The sequence below is a fragment of the Metopolophium dirhodum genome, chromosome 6 (assembly GCF_019925205.1).
Source record: "Metopolophium dirhodum isolate CAU chromosome 6, ASM1992520v1, whole genome shotgun sequence".
In the NCBI taxonomy this organism is placed as follows: Eukaryota; Metazoa; Arthropoda; class Insecta; order Hemiptera; family Aphididae; genus Metopolophium; species Metopolophium dirhodum.
Genome location: NC_083565.1, coordinates 11,339,882 through 11,361,913, shown reverse-complemented (window position 1 = coordinate 11,361,913; position 22,032 = coordinate 11,339,882). Strand labels below are relative to the sequence as shown.

Sequence of the window (22,032 nt, the reverse complement as noted above, 5' to 3'; positions counted from 1 at the left end):
AAATATTAATAATATTTAAAATAATCTTATGGTGTCTATAATAATAGAAATAATAATAATAATAATAATAATACAATTATATAAATATAAATGTGATAATAAAACAAAAGTTATCATATAAGATGATAAAATACATTATGTTGTCTCTTCTTTTTTCGAACCACCTGCTTGATCTTGCAACACAAATGCGCTTTGGTAATGGGGCTTCCACGATACCGTCGGACGTAGGAAATCTAGATGATCGTACAAATCTTCTGCAAGAAAAACATGGGCAAATCAACAATAGGTACAATGTTTTTACCACCTAGGTTTTTCCACGCAGCATTATTATAGGTACACAAGTACATTTTCTGTGTGCTGTTATTGATCACTTTCCAAATGTTTATTAATTGCGTATAAATATTATTATACAAAAATGACAAGTGTACGAAAAATGAAAATCACGCACATAGAGTTACTATGAAAATCGTTTATTAGCCTCCCCTTTTTGCCTACCACTACGCCTACTTTAATTTAAACCGTTAAAATAAATATAATATTTAATCAAAAGTAGATATTTTTGAATAAAATTTGTTTTTTAAGCTCCGTCCTCAACATTAAATAAATGAAGAGATCCTTAATAAACACAATGATTAACTACTTTGGAAAGCAAATATTTGTCAAAACCTACTCATTTAGTATACATAATTTATGTACCTGCACGTTTAAAAGTACTTTCGTCAATTTCCAAGTACAAGTTTTCACCGGTATCATCGTCAACACTATTGTCATACGAATAATTGTTGTAAAACGTTGTGTTCGTATAGCCGATCATTGTTTTTCTAGAATCGACCATGCCATTTTCAATGTTCATACCGCAATTGTCAGTAGTGCAAATTACTTCAATGTTAGGGTTTGATTCTATGTAAGTTGACTTCCGAAGTTCAAAATTGTTTACGTGCCCTAGATTGCATTCTACACAAAACAAAATGCTTACAATGTATTGTAGATTAGAGATTCTCAATTTTTTTCCCGTGTACCATTTTGGAAAATAATGTTATGTCATGACTAAACTATGAAATTGAAAGAACATAAGCAACATTGCAACAACATGGGTATTCGACGACACGTAGGTCGTTGGTCAGTCGTAGCGATACGTTGGTACACTATCGCACTGACAAGTCTTAATAACTATAATGACAAACACTCATTGTCATAAATTTCAAACGTACTTTGAATTTGACGTTGGTTATAGTAGTAATAGCAGCACATCATTACCGCCATGCATATTGTTGCCATTATCAAGAAGCTCAAAATAACCAAGATGTCAGAAATCCAGACCGCTTCATTGTTTATTGGATCTAACTGAAGAGCATCGATGCATTCACTGTCATCTAATAATATTTAAATTTAAAATAATATTAATTGTCGAACAATAATTGATTCATTATTTTTACTATGGCCAAAGTGTTATGGAATATGTACTTGCTAGTTTCTGCCCACTACCCACATACTGAATTATATAGTATTTAATAATATAATATAATATCGAATATGAATCACGGACATTTCCCCCCTGACTGTTTTCGATGAAGTAGGACACCCCCCGACCCTCGATATATTTTTGATGCGGACATTTTCCCCCTATTTTTTTTTAAAAGTTTACTATTTAATAATATTATTTTATTATTTAATACGAAATAATTTTTTGCCTATTGACTAATATTTTTAAATATTTTCATAAATATAATAAACTATAGATGTATATTTTTGATCAACTGAACTACTTGAACCAAATCTGGTTAGGTTTTATCCAAACTGGTAGTTTTTACAAAAAATAAAAATGAACAAAAGCTAAAAAGTATGTGTTTAGAAATAACAAAAGAATCAGTAATCAAATGTTTTTTTACAAAATATATCATTTTTATGTCGGAATAATCAGCCATTTTTATTAATTACTAATTATATTTTATTTTATACTTATTTTTTTTTAAATTTGTATTGTTTCAAATAGTTTAGTTGATCAAACATATACATTTATAATCTATTATATTTATGAAAATAAAAAAAAGTTGATATATTTTATTTAAAAAAGTGATTTCATATTAAATAATAAATAATATTGTATTATTAAATTCAAAATTATTAGTCAGTAATAAACTATTGAAAAAAATGGGGAGAAAATGTCCGCATCAAAAATATATCCGGATGAGGGGGGAGGGAGGGAGGGTGTCCATTTACCATCGAATGATAGTATATAATTTATATTTGATACATCAAAATTATTTTCAACTGTCTTTTTAATACCTAGTTGGATGTTCTTACACAGAGTCATTGATATCTATTTATACTAGACATTGGTAGATAATGTTGATTGATTTTTACCTTTCATTATTGAATAATTTTTTTTTTTAAACAAATGTATAGTTACCTACTATATCAACTAATTGAAAAAACTTTAATACCATACGGCGTACATATAGTATACAACTAATTTCTTATTGGTAATTTTTTTTACAAACTTTTCGAAATGTTGTGGTATAATATTTATCTATTTTAAATATTTGTTATAAAAATAACATCATTCAAAACAGTCATACTATTATATCAATATTATTGGTCTTCGGTAATTGATGAAAGTAGGTATGTAATAAAATACAAATCACCTAAGGTTATAGTATCACGTTTTTATCGCATTCCTTTATACAGTATTATAGATATATGTACATTTTCATATTTACTTGAAAAACTGCTGTTGCATGCTACACATCCTTTAATATGATTACAAATTTCCGTGGTCGCATCGCACATACACTTACGCAAACACATTTCTCCATAATAATTTTTGGGACAAGCTACAATGTAAATAAATAAATCGATAAATTAAACTTAAACCCACAGAAATAGTTATACTCAATACTCATATATGCGTTGTGAACACGATATAGGTATTGTTGTAAAAAAGCGAACGTTTAGCGAATGGTTTTACAATAAAATCATGAAAAACGTTTTCTAGAGTGTGTACAAGACGTAATGATCTAGGAGAACATATTTTATTTTGCGTTGAAATTTAGGCATTCTTATAGCAATGTGTATTAATGTGAAACCATTGAAATACCACAATCTCTTATAAATTGGTTCTCTAAAATTTCTTCCATCTCATAAAAAGCACAATTGATTACAAATTTTAGACCAGCATTCGCATTTTGCACTCACACCCTTTATAATGTTTTAATAGTTTACTCTCTCTAAAAATCTACTACATTGCTTACATAATAAACGCTTTTAAAATTATCTTTATATTTTTGGACGAACAGATTAGACACGAAATAATCGCTTTAAGAGGCGGACCTGAAGCTTGTTTTAGGGGGGGGGGGGCGAATAGAAATATGCATGAATAAGACTTTACAGTAATTATATCGTTCAAAAAAGTCCAAGGGAGGGGGGGGGGATGAAATCGTGGCAGAACCGGAAGACTTTACTTTATAAGACAAATCAGAATAAGCCATCTAGGCGCAAAGACCCTAAGTGTTTTGTTTCCATCAGTTATTACTTATTACTATAGGTATAATATATTATAATTAAGACAACAGTGGCGAGTACAAAATATTACAGCATTTGTGACGATTTCTAGTATCGAAGTACCTATGTTTTTATTTATATTGGTCATTATTATCGTTTTGTTAAGTCAATTCAATCAAAATCTCTATAAAATATTTAATATTAGGTATGTATAAAGTAATCATTAAAATGTTTATTTAGTAAAACAAGAGATAATTACTACACACCTAGGTATTGGTCATTATTTTTAACTTATCAATGAACTACAACAATAATTATTTGATTCAATGTAATACATTTTAAAGTATAATTTTTTAAAGTTCATCCATTTTGACATGGCTTAATGCGGATCAAATAAAAAGTTAGGCTTAAATAACCAAAAGAAATATATGAAAAATGCACGTACAATAAATATTGTATAATAATAATACTACTTAGGTTAGATGAGTTGTTTATTTTTTTTATAATTACTAGGCACTCCCTGAGTCACACACAATGGTAATAATGATCAAGCAACCTTAATTTTTTTGAAAATAATAACCAAATATTTTGTTTAAAATGCATCCCCTACTATACTTTGTTATTGCGGAAACTAAAGCCGTAGGTAGTTTTTTAAGCTATTAGGTAGGTATGCAATTACATGTTAGTGTCAACTAAACTTTTAAATCAATGGATATTTTTATTTTTATTTTTTAAAAACATGATAATATAATACAGCCATATTAAACAAAAAATAATTTATTGATTGGTTTTAACTATAGTTCTATAGAATAACCGTATGGACGTATAAACATGATTTAAACGTAATATTTAAAGTTAAACTCAAGTTAACTACAGGAAAAAAACTAAATCATTAAAATGGATAGTTTACTTAAATATGTACCAAGTATTAAGTCATGAGTTTTATTAGAAAATTAACTAACTAGATAAGTTGAAAAGTTTATGAAAGAGCAACCTAAATGTTTAATTAGTTAATAGCCATTTTTTATGAAAACTACGAAGTACCTATAATATTATACTAGGCAATTTTGTTTTTGCGTTCGACCGAAATAAACATAAAGTTTATTTTCCGCGTCCATGAGAGAAAAAAAACAGGAAACAACGAATGAGAAAAGTTTGTTACGATATTGAAAATCAGAAATCGTGATAAATTTTCGGTAGTAAAAAAAAAACAGAAAAATATTACTATTTACGCCGAATTTCTATGGGTTTACACGCGTTTCACTCGGTTGAATGTCACAAAGTCGGGAAACAAATTGTGCACGTGTTTGGTCTAAGCCGGAATTATTATTATTATTATTATTATTATTATGCTACATGAAGTTCCGGTCGCCTCGTGAACCTGACGACTGTTTACTTAGCACTGGTATAAATGGTTAACCGTATAGTTTTCCCCGCAATACTGTCTACACAAACCCTGTCATCGGGTTGAATGTGCGTTTCACAATGCAAGTCTATGAAATAATAAACAAATATAATATGCGTATTTATCATATTATTATTATTATTATTATTATTATTATTAATCAATCCCACGTCGCCGCCACAGTGTACATCCGACGCCAAACTGTGAGCTAGTATCAGGCAAGTACCCTTTAATATACCCTCGGGTCAATATTACTTTTTTTCCGAGAAAATTTTAATAATTTACGTACCTAGGACGCGAAAATTATTACGAAAATAAAACTGTTCTAACGACGAGCCATCGACCACGATATTCTAGTATAATAATATGTATTATTATATTGCAGAAATGATTTGTGTGGTTATTATTTTTGCCGAGCGCGATGAAAATATGTAAACCCCACTCGCATGATTTATGTCGAAAATATTTTTCATGAGCCATGACGTAAGTACCGATTAAGATTTTTTTCTTCCCACACTTCACTTTGATAATGTTATAAAATCCCATTATATCATATTATGCTTATATAATGTCAAATCAACTACGAAAGATATATTACTAATATTTCATTCGTATGCGATCATGAGTGTCGCATCGTTAAGTTATCGTGATTTTTTTGTTTATTTATACAATTAAAACTAAAAACCTTAATGCAATTAATTTACATATTATTATTTAATTTGTGTAGTACACAAAATCTTTAATCTCGCAACTCTGCATTATAATAATATTATCTGAAGTTGTAATTAAATAGTTAAATTAAATAGTAGTAACGAAAACGAAAGTGCCATAATTTAATAATTACAATAATTATACATTAGAAAAAAAGTTTAAATCGAAAATCAGGATGACATATCATCAAATTCGTTATCTGTATTTTCCTCTGATTTTCTTTTCTCGTAAACTTTCTTTTTGTGTGAATCAAGTGAAACGCAGTAAGCTCGTTTTTGACATATGTCAAGTTACAACAATATTACTTTATAAACTTAATGTACGATTTCAAACAAAAAAATAATACTAAAACAGTAAAACTATAAAGACCATATGTTTTTAATTTTAATCCTATAATGGTTTCGTTGAGAAATATATTTCTATATATTATGGGCCATAGGGTATAAAGTGTATGTACCAGTTGTGCCTACCTAAATATATGAGCGCAAGAAATTTAACCAACTCCAATCTAGTCTAATAGGTACTTCGTAATCTCATATTTTAATAATAGATGTAAAAATAGTTTATACATTTTTTACAAATAAATATTTTGAATAAAATATGGGTTAGGTTAGGTTACCTATGTAATTTGTTTCTAAACTTTAAACATACAATAGTACATACCAATAAATAATAATAAATAATCCGCTCCTTATGAATATTTTAAAACAAAATATAATATGGTATAATTCAATTTTTATTTTCAGAAATAAATAATATATTATTTGTACCTATCCATTATTATATTATATTATGTTATTATTATATTATTAAAAGATAATTTCAAAATATTAAATCCTACGAAATAATTTAAATCTCCTGTCGTAAGTAAATCCGATTATTGAAAAACCGAAAAAGTTCAAATTTGTTTTTTCGTGAATTATTAAATTTAACTAAATTTCTTAATTGTATTTATACTCGCGTGACAATATACTTATTAGTTATTTGTTATTCTTATTCATAAATAAACATAATACGAACAATTATTTTAACCATAAAATAGTCAATATGATAATGAAATTAATATCGTTTCTTTAATATTTTTATACTTACTAAATGGTTTCATGAATTTCACAATAAAATATACTGTTATATTATATAAGAACACTTTGCTAGATTCATATTTTAGTTAACTTTTATGGAACATCAATAATCTAATTTTAATCTTAGTTTCTAAGACTAAGGAATATAATGTATTATTAATAAATGAATTTAATTGTCGTGGAAAATACAGTAATAACTAATAAATCAAGACTCAAGAGTACTAATGAAGTTTATCACTGTTTACAAAATTTTAATCGCTCTTTTTAATATGTATAATTGTTGATAAGTTTACAAATGATAGAATGGAATTTTTACAAAAATGTATTTCAAACATAACCAACTAAATCAAATTTGCTACCATAAACCCTCAAAGTTGAAGATGTCAACTACTCCAAAAGTATATAAGTTATAACTAATATTTTAATATTTATTGCAGGGCTTGAAACTGATTTCAGAAACCGGTATAAACCGTTTAAAAACCAAAACCAAAACTGTAATCAAAAACGAAACCGAAAAAAAATGGATGCCGGTATTAAAGTCAAAACCGAAACAGGAAAAATTGGAAATCGTTATTTTTTTTTTTAATTGACGTGTTTTTAAATACGTAAATTCCAGTAATACGCATAATTAATACTCATAATAAAATTTAGATCATGATTAAAATGTTGATAACCATTTCTTTATTCGCAAAAGAAAATTAGAAACCGGTATACAAAACCGAAACCGAAACCAAAATTTCTTAATACCGGTAGGTATTGCTAAGTTGAAACCGAAAAATTTAGAAACCGGTATTCAAAACCGAAACCGAAACCGAAATCATAAAATTTCAGAACCGGTATACGAAATTGAAACCGAAACCGACATTTCCTAATACCGGTATTTAAAAATTGAAACCGAAATCGAAAAAATTAAAAACCGGTATCAAAAATCGAAACCGAAACCGAAATTATTTCAATCGGTTTCAAGCCCTGATTTATTGTAGGTACCTATAAAGTATTAATTACCAATTTTACTCACTGCATGCATCTCAATAAAACTCTGAATAAATTTAATCTTTCTCAATGTATCTGCATCCACCATCATTATAATTTAGTTTGTACTAATTTTCCTCAAGCTCTGTGATTTTCAAGCCAAGCTTTTAGTTTACAACTTAAAAAATCAATATTTTAAGTATGTATTTTAAGTTTGTACAAATCGTATTAAACATAATATTATATTATACTGTTAATATAATAATAAACAAATGAAGTTACGATAACGCAGATTATTTATATTTCAATAAATAGGTGGGTATATGTTTTGTATTTAAAATATTATGATAAACTGGAGTACGTAATGTATTTTTGTGGCGTATATATTATAAGTATATGAATTGTAATACTATGTTGAATACAATTTCGATTAAAATATATTTATTTTACATAAACGAGTACGCTATCTATTGGTCTCAACCTAAAGAAATACCCCCAGCAGTAAAGTCACAACGTTTTTTTTTTGTCTAGATGGCGTAAGTATTTGTAAAAATTAAAATTGTTTTATAATACTAATATTATGTCACAAGATTATCTCGTAGGAACACCACAAGTACACTGTAAGAAGGCAACTTAGTGATATATTCAATTAAAAAGTTATATGTGCGCATATGCAGGTTCTTAATGTTTAGCTCACCTTCTGAACACGTAGGTCCGGAAAACCCGGCTTCACACAAACAAATTCCGTCGGCCACCCTACATTTTGATTCGTTTTGACATCTGCAAGTTGAGTTGCAATCTACACCGTACGTACCGGGTGGACAAACTCTTTCACAATCTTTGTCGGTCAAACCAGATTCACAGACACAAACACCTATTTCATAAAAACATAAAAATAATATGGTTATCAATAAATGAAAAACATTTGCACTATTAAGTTTAATTTTAATCATTGGATATTATTTTAATCTATATTCTAAATGGTATCTATTATACAATATCACCACCCCAACCACCCATGACGTTATCCTTTCCATGCAGTTTATTTTTTTTATCCCTTATTTAATAAGTTGGGTAAAACAAAATTGGATCCATCTAGTTCTATAAAGTATAATGTATAACACAAGTGAGATGTTTTTTCTGTCCCATGATGACAACATTTTAAAATAAATTACTTCGTTCCGAATTTAAACGTAAATTTCATTTCGTCACACAGGAATAATATTTTTCTAAAATACCTATTGGTACTATACTATTATGTAGCTACACCAGTTTTATTCACTATACCCCACACTGACACACGCCACAGTATCCAATATGTCACACCGTGGAAACAAACTATAATACGTATCAGATTATAATGCATAATATATTATCACTACAACCGTCAACAGGTTGTTTGCATTTGCATATGCTGGTTAATGGTTCGCGGTAGTCAAATTTGTGCCAATTACAATCACACACCGTCATATTATTTTCCCCGTCGATTCTGGACTTATTCCCAATAAGACAGTTCTTTCCCGACAGACCCGATGGACATGTACAAGATCCTTTAAACAAATAAATAAATAATAATGCGTGGTGTAAATGTGAATTGTATTATGACGTATCAAACCACTGAAAAAAATTTATTTCGTATTAATTGTGTTTGATACTTTTATCTGCATGTACATTCGTGTTATATCATCATCTACATTTATATTTTAATGATAATACTAGTTAAACTCAATTAAAATAATTTTACATTTCGCTTTAATCATAAAATAGTATTCTCCCTTAATATACTACACCGTACCAATAACTGGATCACACAGGGCACCATTTTGACATTTACATTCGTATTGACATTGATAGCCATAGAATCCCGACGGACAAGGCACCGAGCAATATTCTCCAGTAAATCCTGGACCACAATAACAATCGCCTGGAAAATAGGTAACTTAATTATTATATTACCAACAGTGATTCGGTAGTTTTCCTTTCGTTTATATTTAGTACTTGTTTAAGAAAAAAAGAAAAAAATGTATTTTTAATATTTTTAATGATTAATTGTACCGTTTACTGCGTCACATTTTCCGCCGTTTTGACATTTACATGGATTTTTACAAGTTTTTCCATAATAGCCCGGAGGACAAGTAAATTTGCAATCATTTCCTACATGTCCTGGTTGGCAAGAGCAAGTTTCTAGAAAATATCACATTACGATTATTTGAATTTTCAAAATATACTACGAAACGTTTTCTAAATAGTAGTTAATACACATTAGGATGAAAATTAAAGTGCCAATATGGGTATACTAATATAGTAATATAGTAGTATAGTAGTAAAATATTCGTAATTTAAAAAATTAAAACTACAAAATTATAGAACCTTTCAAACAATTAATATACTAACAACTTAATTCCACCAATAGACCTAAGTTATAATATTATTAATTTTGAATTTGAATTAAAATTATTTATACCATTTACTGAACTGCATAATGTGCCATTTTGACAATTGCATTTATTTAATTCAGCATCGTGCTCTTCAGATCCTGGTAGACAAGTACAATTACAATATAATACAATTAGTTATATCTTATATTATTCAGTTAGGACTAGCTTGAATAAAATATTTCAAATACAAAATATAATTTATCAATTTAGATTCCAATATAAGACATTGTACTATTAAATATATTATCGCATTTTGTACCATTTTGATATTTGTATTCACTTTGGCATTTATAACCATAAAATCCTGGGGGACATTTTACTTCACAATTAGTTCCTGTGTATCCTGGTGAACAACTACAAACACCTGAAAAATATCTATATATAATTACTTACAATATTACTCATTTTATTTAATGAAACCTATTTGGAGGTTTTTATTAAAAAAAAAATGATTTAACAATATTACATAGGTAGATCATATAATACCATTTACAGGATCACATTGTGCACCAGTTTGACATTTACATACATTTTGGCATTTATGACCATAATATCCAGGTGGGCATAGATTTTCACAATATTTGCCCCAATATCCTCGCTGACAAAAACAATTACCTAAGAAATGTTTTCCGATGGTATAATGTTATAATAATTTTAGTAATATTAATATTAGGTTCAGAGTGGCGTGAGGTAAATGTATGGGTTTATTTTCTGAGATAACACTTTTTAGAGTAGAGGCAATGTTTTAATCTTCAACATTGGTCATTGAGGGTGGATTCTGGTAGACATTTTGATCTAGTTTCGGTGTGGTAAAAGGAATGTAAATATGTAATTACCTTTTTCCCAGTACCTTTCTTAATAATAATTTGAAAAAAATTGATTATGTTATAATCAAAAAAAGAATAAAAATCCCGTAGAGATTTGTAATATTTTTCCAAATAGACAATAACTAATGAGAAATTTAAAATATGTAAAAATATAATAAATAAAAGATATTGCAAAAATAATATTAATATTATTTATTATTATATTTTTTTATTGTTTGATATAGTGTTAAAAAGTATAGTCTATATCAGGGTTATCACGGCTGTGGGTGATCAGACGATTAAATTCATATTAAAATTCCATAACTTCAATCAAGACGGATATTGATTCATTATATTAAAAATAGCAATTTGAAATTTCATAAGTATTATTGTTATTATTGTTTTTTTACTATTATTGTTATTTAAAAAAAAATTCTTCTATTAATTATAGATAACTGTATTTTTTTCCTCGTACCTAATTATAAATAAAATGTAATATAACAAAAATATAGGTCTATTATGGCCAGTGACAATTTCTACTCGGTTAATGTGGCCCAACTGTCTCAAAAGGTTTGACATCTCTGCTGTATAGTGTATAAAGTGTCAAGAATTATATTCTAAACATTTTAAAGTTTTCAAAATCTTTTGGATCTTTTTTAATTGACTCTCTACTTTCGGAATCGATTTTACGAATATAATGACTTATAATAATATTTAATACATCTATTACAGTCACCTAATCAATGACACAGAACTACAGAAGTACACCTTTCTATTAGCATGTTCTCCGATTTTTTATTTTTTTTTTATATATGCATTACCTAAATAATAAAACACAATATTGAAGATTTTTTTCATAACCAAATATTTATTAATTGATATTCTTTTAAAAAAAAACTATGTAATGAATATTTAATGACATTTTAAGCTCTGAAAAACAAAATAGGTAATTGTGTTGATATTGTATCGAATTATGATGTATTTTATACCTACCATTTAAATAATTGCAAGAAGCATTATTTTGACATTGACACGTTTGCGTACAATCAAATCCAAATTTCCCCAATGGACAACCTTAAGTATAAAAGTAAATTATAAAAAAAAAATTAATTTTTTTAATTAAAATATTTGATTGTTAAACTCCCAATGCACCTATCCGTATGCGGCAAGTAGGTCCGTCGTAATATTCGTCACAGCTGCACTCATTCGGTGAAATACATGTGCCCCATACACAAGGATCTTTACAGACGGGACGGCATTTTGTCCCATTCGGTGTTTTTTCGTAACCGTTGCAGCATGTATTGATTAATTGAAGATTGTTTTCTGACTAAACAATGGATTAATTAGATCATAATTTGGTGTTGTGGAGATGCTATAAAAATTTAATTTCATTCGATTGGAAGTTCAATACGAATAGTTATTTTTTCACACTTAGATACAGTAGGTATTTAGAAAATTGCATAAACCCACCAAAAATGTGGTAAAATGTACGCGCAACTGTATTAAAATATTAAACAATATCATAACAATACTAAACACTTCCACCGGTTATTTAAACGTAAACTATGTATAGTTATCCTTATCATATACCTAGTAATCATTTTTTATTATTATACTTGATTTGTCGTACCATTGATTTTTTTAAGTTACGTCCAAAAGCAAATACATTATTACATCATATTTATTTGATTTTAGTTCAAAAGTCAAAAGTGCATTCATAATAATACATAGTTAATATCACTTGCTTACTAGTTAGTTTTTTATTGTATAAGATAACAATATAAGTATACTTAAAGTGTTAAATGTAATTCACACTAATATCAATATGATAACAATACATGGTTAACGTTCTTAAATTAGGTTATTCTTATGCCGAAAATATTCTATAGTTTGCACAAACAGATTTTTTCTTTTTTTTAAATAAATAGTGTATACAATTTGCATCAGTTAACACAATAAGAGTATAGGCTAAGAGTAAAAAAAACATGAATATATCTTAAGAAAGAAGCCGGGTGGTGATAGTTTCAAGCACTAACAGATTAAACTATATTATGATATTATTTATTTTGTTGATATAATATGATGATATAATTTTATCTATCCTATACGTTGTATATATTTCATAATAATTTAAAAAATATTGATTTATTTGGTACATATCATATTTTGTTCGTTCAAATGTAACGTATAAAGGTATAACAAAATAATACTCTGAGTATAATAACTAATAAGGCTATTAATGAGATAAAATGAAGTTAAAATACTTTTAAAAAAATGTCCTACTTAACGAATTATTTTTTTTAAATGTAACTTCTAAGAGTTAAATGCTTTTTTGTATATTATTTTAAGGTAATTTTTTTCTAATTTAAATTCCTTAGATTTAAAAACTATTTAGGTTTGTTCAAAAATATAAAACATATAGGACTTACGGTTTCGGTTTGAATTGGAACTGCAGTTTCAGTTATAAAATAACAAACAAATTTCCAATTATTGAAACAGAAATATGGAGTTTTGACCGAATGGATTTCATAGTTAGTGGTTATTTTTTTTGATTCGAAACTAAAAATTATAAATTTTAAATTATGTCATCTTTCAGTCTTTTAAATTAATAAAAATTACAATAATAAATTATATTATTATAATAGCCTATAACAATTGTTGTATTAATTAACCAAAGTGCCTCTACATTTTTTAAAATCTAATAATTCGTAAGATTTAACAATTATATCGTATTCTCTCAGTGTTCAATAAATTCAGAACAATTATAAACTATACTCAGAGATGTAATAATACCTATATTAAAATTGGATATTTTTTCAAATTTGTTTTTATGATGTTTTCGTTGTAGGCGTGGAAACACATACAATTTTTATTTTGTTGGTGGTGGGGGGGTCATCGTATTGTTGATGATGAGGTGATTTGTTTGCTTTCCTTGGACACCTAAAAGTTATAATGAGCTGGACTGGTCAAAATAGTTAATTAATTATTATTAATTATTTTTACTTATAAAAGGTGAGATTTAACGAAAAATAGAGGTTTCATAAACTTTTTTTTGATTTTTTTAAAATGAATTTCGATGAAATTGGGTTTGTTATTGATGCGTCACTTACTTTTTAATGATCGTGCATACGAACGGTCCGGTAAGTTTGGGACCGGTGGAATTTTCAAAGATAAATTTCGTGGAATTGTTGATAATAAATTTTGTATAGTTTCCGATGATAAATGTTGTGATGTTATCGATAACTAAACCTGTGAAATTACGGTTGATGACGATATCCGTGAAATTGTTAGGGACGAGATCTATAGTGTTGTTGACAAACTTCGGGTTTTCGGTGACAAATTCCATTAAGTCGTCAATGGAATGTCCAGTGGAGGTTTCAATAGAAGATCCATTGGAAATGCTGGTGGTGGAGGACACGGGACAGGGGCCGCACAACCCAAAGACCACGACCCCGGTCACAAGAATGAACCGACCGTCCATGTGGTTGACCGTTATGACTAGGTGTAGCGGTAAATACTGAACCTAGGTACAACTACCCGGGAACTTGATCCATCGGCGGTGACCGTGTTGGTGATTGATGACGATTAAGAAGCACCCGCCGGAATCCGAGTATACGCACAGTGGCGATGTCGTCGAAACTTGAACAAACACTGCGGAGTGCTCAGCGTGTAAGTACACCACGGTTATACGGAGCGAGTTTTCCGACGGTAAATCGAAAAGCGCCGGACGACTGTAGCGGTGGTCAATAATGTCGATAATATTATAATAGTGCCGTTGGTATGCGACGGGTGATCACGTGGACGCGGCGTAGATGATCGACGAAGAGGAGAAATCGCGTCACCCCGCCCGGTTTTACGTTGTTATTTTTTCGTTTTATCACATACTCGTAATGATTTACATAACGATTGTCGTAATGTATTTTTTAAACTATACATCGTTTGCGGGTCACCATTTACTTAACGTCAAATTATCGTGCATCATTAATTGTACATCTGTATATATTTAATACTAGAACTGGGATGGACTAGGAGGTAATCGGAAAAAAAATTTCCAGAAATAAAATCCAAAATCTATATAAATATTATTTAATTTCAGTATAATATTTGTCAAATTGAGATTCAACTTACTGTACTTTTAATTTCTATTACCAAAGGGTACCTAACCTATCAGTTTATAAATAAACAAATAAATAAATAGTTATATAGCAATATCATATAATATAATATGTACGACGTATAATAAAAAAATAATATAATAATTATCATTCAAATTGTATATATTTTTATTATTATTAATTATTATTATTTTTTACAGCTGTACCTAAAAGTACGGTTAGGTATAGCTTTGGGGATTTTTTTTCCTAGATTCGACTAGGAGTGCCCAAAATTTCAAGTTGCTTACTAACTGTCAGCACTCGGCACTTACCTCGCAATTTGACTGTCATAGTACCTATTCAATTTGTAAAATATTGTGTAGGTTTTTCTGACAATACATTTATTACGACAATATTAAACAACTGAAGTTTACGAATGAATCATAATCACGGTCCATAACCAACCAATAGGTTTCACCATAATAAATATTTATAATAAACTACAACAATAATCTTAGATACATTACCTATAGTATTAAAATGTAAATAATGAATAAGCCTGCAATTCGTTTTTAATTTTATATTTTTATATAATACTACCTATGCAACCGGACTTTGCCAGGGTAAAAATAAAAAAAATTACGACACTATATCTGTATATCTATTTTTCTATGCGCAAACGATGAACGATATTTTAGCAAAGGTAAATAGACAATCATTGACTATTATTGGTCGCTTACACGCAAGAGTGCAGACATACGAGGGACGAACAGTTATAGGTGTAAGCGCTTTAGATTATACTCCTAACGACATGTTATTTCGCTTATAAATATTTCTAATTGTTAGACATAGGTACAATTAGTGTACAACTATACAAATCATGTATCAAAAATGTTGTACTTTACTTTTAATATTGAAAGTTGTTTAATTCAAACATATGTTTACCAAAAAAGCAGGGCTTGAAATCGATTTTAGAAACCGGTATAAACCGTTTTAAAACCGAAACCGAAACCGTAATCAAAAACAAAACCGAAAAAAATTGGATACCAGTATTATAATTTAAAATTGAAACCGTAAAAAATTGGAAACCGGTATTAAATTCAAAACCAAAATCTGAAAAAATTGGAAATCGTTATTTTTTATTTTAATTGACGTGTTTTTAAATACGTAAATTCCATTAACACGCTTAATTAATACTCATAATAAAATTGAGATCATTATTAAAATGATGATAACCATTTCATTATTCGCAAAAAAAAATTGGAAACCGGTACAGGTACAAAACCGAAACCGAAACCGAAATTTCTTAATGCCGGTATTGCTAAGTTGAAACCGAAATTGTAAAATTTCAAAACCGGTATACAAAATCAAAACCGAAACCAAAATTTCCTAATACCGGTATTGAAAAATTGAAACCGAAATCGAAAAAATTAAAAACCAGTATACAAAATCGAAACCGAAACCGAAATTATTTCAATGGGTTTCAAGCCCTGAAAAAAACAACAGCATAATTTAAAACAATGATACGTATAGCAAGCGATTAGGTAGGCACTGTCGGACTGAATAGTCGATAGTAGGTCTATCTGCTAGAATCAAATAGTTACAGCTGTAGTTATGCTACTAATATTCGAACCTAAAAATATAAATCGAGATCATTAAATGTTAACTTCACTGTAATAGTCAAAACCATAACTATATAATTTGTCCATCCATATCATACACAAAAGTAATAACAGTAATTAAACTAATTATTAGATATGTTTATAGTACATTATTATTTATGATACGATATACCTATCAAAAACTCCACAATTGAAAAATATGCGTATAACTGTAATACATTTTCAATGTAACATTAAAATATTAAAATAACGCCGGTGTGCCTATTATTTATAAATCAATATATATTTATCCGCACAAACTCTAGAAAACAATAAAATAATACACATACATGTGCAAATATTATAATTACGAGTATACCTAGGTAGTAGGTAATAATATTATTCTATGGTTGTAATATAAGTTATAACTATATACAAGTTACAGCACGTTTATATTATGTAAGACGAATGCGAACAAACTATCATAAATATACTCATGCCATAATGAAATATTTGCATTATTTTATTGTATATTAGATGAAATAATAAAATAATTTGTTTGAGCCTTACTTCTAAAAAGGAATATTTTAGGTTTTTTATTAGAATTAAATCTATCTCGTCTGCAGGCAATCTCGGTGCATTATATTTTTACAAATAAATATGTTGAATTGGCCATAGTAGAGAAGTAACAATAATTAACTTAAGTAGAGAAATGTCGACTAATTTTTCATTAATTATTTCTACCTAATTGTATTTTTACAAACAACAATGACATAACGTGCTTAAAATGGCCGAAAATCATTAAACTAATTTGTAACTGTCGAACAAATATTTATATACAACTAATTAAATACCTAATAAAATATCAAAGAACGGTTATAAATTATAATTATTAAACATTACTTACGTTCTTCTGAAACTAAATAAGGACAAATCATATTAATATGACAATGTTAAATTTTTAATCCGAACTTTTTTTAGTAGGAGTATTCTTATTATATTAATTTATTTCGAGAAGTAATTCGGTTTCAAATTCGTACATTTCTTTTACCAATTAATGAAATAGTTGAGTTTTACAAATTAAAATATATTATCATATCTTAATGAAATAGCCATGCACAGAAAGTAACTTTAAGTTACATTATTGTGCTTAACTTCTTAAAAGTAGTAATTCACCTATGGGCTATGAGCATATTTTATTAGCATTTACTGTTTACGCTAATATAAAAACCACTATCACATTCTTAAAATAAATAATTGTATTCAATCAATAGGTAATCAAAGATAATCGTCCAACAACGATATTATTGCGGCAATTATATTTTATTATGATGATTAAAATATACAAAAACAAGGTCATTTCATTTCAATGTATTTGTAATATTATAATTAATAAATTATAGAACTAATTAAAATGTAATAGCATGTAAGTGATCTATTCCAGAATATTCAATGTTCATATATAATGTAAAAAGTACAAACATAAATCTGTCAACTCATAAAACGTACCTATAGGCTATAAGGTTTCCATAATTTCAAATAACTGACTTACCTGAACGTACATATCACCAGCCACCCAAGTTGGAAAATCGTTGTTTTTTTCGCCATTAATTGGGGTGGAATTTGTGAGAATATTTTCAGAATTAGAGCGATATATTTAAACCAAAACAATTTACTGAAGCTAATCAAAGATATATCACCATGAAGGCCTAGCTGAATCAACAAAATACAGAACAATTTGTATTACCTACTAACAAAATTATATAGTATATTCTTATTTGAACAACTTAAATTCTTGAATGTCTTTTTTTTAAAATTATATAATGTATTGATAGAAATATTTTAAAAGTTGAATAGATGATTTTAAGTTAAATTTATATATCTAATATTAATATATTATTAATTATATATATCTGTGAGTACAAGTGTTATATGGGTCAAATATTGATATGATAATTGATAAATGATAATAAATAACATTAATGATCAATTAGTAATAATAATTAATGATCTATATTAATCTATATTCTGATTACAATTAATTATGTACGCAAAGTTTAGAGTAATTTGAGTTTTCCAATTTCCAATTTCAGGCACAACAATCAAAATATAAATTTGAAATTGACAAATATTGTAAAAAGTTTTTGCACATAACCTTAAAAAAAAACCCCATATCGTCTTTCTCTTTTTACGTTCTCTCTTCCTCAAAAAAACACACTGCCCCATATGACATCGTGGTACCGAGTTACCCGCCCTGTATTTAAGACCGTGGTCCTATCCAATCTTATATTATATCTACGGTGATACCGGGCTCTTATCACCACTTACATGTATCGCTGCTCGTTACCATTACACGTCTCGAATTATTTATATTGTTTATTTGTTTTCTGGTTCGGGCGTACGATATTTTATAGCGTTTATTCCAAGTCTGGGGAACACTTTATTTTATGCGCAGTGTTATCGAGCTGACATGCCTGTTTATGTCATGCATTGCCCCTTAAATATGCGCTGTGCCGCAATGCTGTTTTAAATACAATTGAGTATACTTCTTATTCCTTATACTATTCAGTACGCACTCACTCAGTCGCCCCCAAATGTCAGATATGAACTAATATAGGCAGGGCTCTATGGTTATAAGTCATTAACTATTACAATTAGAATATAAATATATAATAGTATACTTTAGAAGTTTCAAAAGTTTCTCCACGAATAATATTATACAATCACAACAAAATAACTAAAATAGTTATTCTAGGTTTTAGATTGATTTTACAATGATGTGTGTTTTTTTTGTGTCTGTCATCACCTTTTAGGACAGTAAAAGTGCTTGCATTTTCTTGAACAGTAACTTTTCTGATAGGAAAGTGAATCTAGTTGGTACTTAGGGGGGGTCAAAAGTTTTTAAAAGCGACGTGAAAAACAAAAGAAAAATTAAGGAAAATCGAGAATTTTTACGCAAAATCTGTTTTTGAGAAAATCGATTTTGGTTTTTGATGCAACTCTAAAACAAATGACCGTATGTAGGTACCTACATGAAATTTTTACTGAATGTTTATATTAGCATTTTCTATACACCATAACATTTTCCAAATATTTTGACTTATTTTGAGCTGTTTACGGACATTTTCAGTTTCCATTTTTTTTTAGTTTTTTTTTTCTATAAATATCAATAAAATTTTATTTGTTGGTTAAAAAAGCTTGAAAATTTAATAGAAGGCTCCTAGGTTATTGTTTCAAAGGCAGATGAAAAAAATTTAAAATCCATATCATCATATTATTGTGTATTAACTCTACCTATGTCGTATATATAATTGCTACTATATTGTGTTGGCTATAGTACCTAAATAAACAAACTATATTATTATGTGTAATAAATATTGCTGGCTATAAATATTATTATTATTATAGGAAACCGGGGAATATATTGTTTATTTTTATTGACGATATACACTTTGTAAATGTTTAATCGAATATAATTTGTTGATTTATATTGTAATATTTTGACAGTGAATTGTTTTAAAAATTGTATCCAATAAGTTTTTAACTTTGGCTTTTATATTATAGTGTTTAAAGTAAAGTAATGTTTTCAATTAATTAAATTTTTTCTCCTAGAATTAAAAAAAAAGAATTAAAATAGATGCCGTAAACAGTACTTAGCGCGCCAAGTTTCACGCGTGAAGTGATATTTTGTCAACCGATATTAAGATATTATGCTAAAGGTATAGTAAGTTGTAGTTAGATTATATTTTACTTATACATTAATATTACTTAACGTAGTTAAAATTAGTTATAGAACTATAGGTGCACCACTTAGGATTGATTCGATATTCGATAAGCCAAATTTATTAAAACCTGCTCTCAGTTAAATAATTTACCGGCGGAAAGCACCCACGGTCTCCTTTATTATGTTTAAAATCGTTTGTCAAAATCCAAATCGTAAGACCAACTATGGTTATCGTAGTAAATATTAGAGCTCATAGCCGTTACTTATACTTGAGAAACAGTGCATTTTGGTGTTCTTCTAATCTTCTCTCTGTCGAGCAAGCCCGGATTAAGGATCAATTGGGCCCCGGGACACCATACACTTAATGGGCCCTTTTCAACTTTAACTTAAAAATAATTGTATCATTACATATTAACGACTTTATACTACTGTATAATTTTTACTATACAAAAAATATACAGGATGTATCTCATGTCATTGTACGAGGCTTTTTTTTAACAATTAAGGATCAATGATATGGAATTTCATTAAAACAAAAAAAGACGTGTTTCTCTATTTTTAACAGGCAATTTTTTTATAACATTTTCAACATTTTTAAACACGCAGCTGTACCAATAATAAAATCGACTTTATTTTTTCAAATGGTAACCACTTTATTTATTGATGGATTCTGGTAAAGCTTTTTTTCTGAACATTTTGACTAATGGTCCTCTAAATTTTAGTATAATATGCGTTAGTACTTTTAACTGAAATACCTAATTTACAAGAGCTCAATATTATTTTCTAATAACTACCTTTTTAAATACTTAAATAATTAATTAGGTAATCTAAAAAAAAAAACAAACAAACAAAATTGTTGGCAAACATAGTTCATTGTTTATAGTAATTTTTCGTGATATAAAATTGAGAACAATTTTATTTTATAATTATTAATAAAAATTTACCTACAATCTACATACCTACCTACTTATGTCATTTTTTTTTAAACTGTATTGGACGCATTAAAAATATATTTTGTAGATAAATACGGGCCCCAAAATCAATGGTCCCCGGGACCGTGCCCCCCTTGGCATCCCCTTAATCCGGGCTTGCTGTCGAGTACGGTTTTTAAATGTCAATAATAATAAAAATGTAAAAATGTATTTTTACAATATGTAAAAAAATAAATAAAATTTATATAATGATTTCGGCAATTCTAATAAATATTATAACTAATATTATATTATATTATTACTATTATTTGTCTTGCATGTCAGGACGTGTATCCAAATAATACGTTGGTTCCATTGTTGATTATCATAATGGTAATAAACAACTAAATATTGATAAAAATTGTTTATGAATAATATATGATAAAATAAAAATACTCAAACAGCACAGTGCCGTCCAATATAGATCCAAAATAGTAGGTACCTATTATCTACTTTTAATTTTTTCGTGTTTAAAATAATAGATGTTTATTTCTAACAAAATAAACACTAAATATAATATTATAAACATAACATACATTCTTACGTTTATTTCGACAGCCTCATCACCAACCACTAATGTAAATTTGAAAACATTTTTCTTGTATTTTTTTTTTTTTTTATATGTACAGTATATTAGGTAGGTTACGCACATATATACTGTAAAATAAATATTTAAAGATATCGAATTTCAAAGGAAGTCCTAGCTGTGTCCTTCAGTCAAACCTAG

The 22,032-nt window shown here is 27.9% G+C and overlaps 1 protein-coding gene across 2 annotated transcripts; it reads right to left on the bottom strand.

The window, feature by feature from the left end:
• Positions 1-92: 92 nt before the first annotated feature.
• LOC132946431 (protein draper-like) lies at positions 93-14,675 on the bottom strand. Of its 2 annotated transcripts, XM_061016428.1 has the most exons (14): positions 14,026-14,675; positions 13,345-13,474; positions 12,068-12,242; positions 11,909-11,989; positions 10,596-10,724; positions 10,369-10,473; positions 10,136-10,207; positions 9,727-9,855; positions 9,467-9,595; positions 8,369-8,545; positions 2,721-2,834; positions 1,212-1,373; positions 697-954; positions 93-254 (listed from the first exon to the last, which is right to left on the bottom strand). In XM_061016428.1, the coding sequence occupies exons 1-14, from the start codon at positions 14,394-14,396 to the stop codon at positions 136-138; spliced, it is 2,151 nt and encodes a 716-aa protein (XP_060872411.1). In that variant the 5' UTR covers positions 14,397-14,675; the 3' UTR covers positions 93-135. The 2 variants fall into 2 exon arrangements, with proteins under 2 accessions (XP_060872411.1, XP_060872412.1); XM_061016429.1 differs by lacking the exon at positions 2,721-2,834.
• Between the last annotated feature and the right edge of the window lie 7,357 nt (positions 14,676-22,032).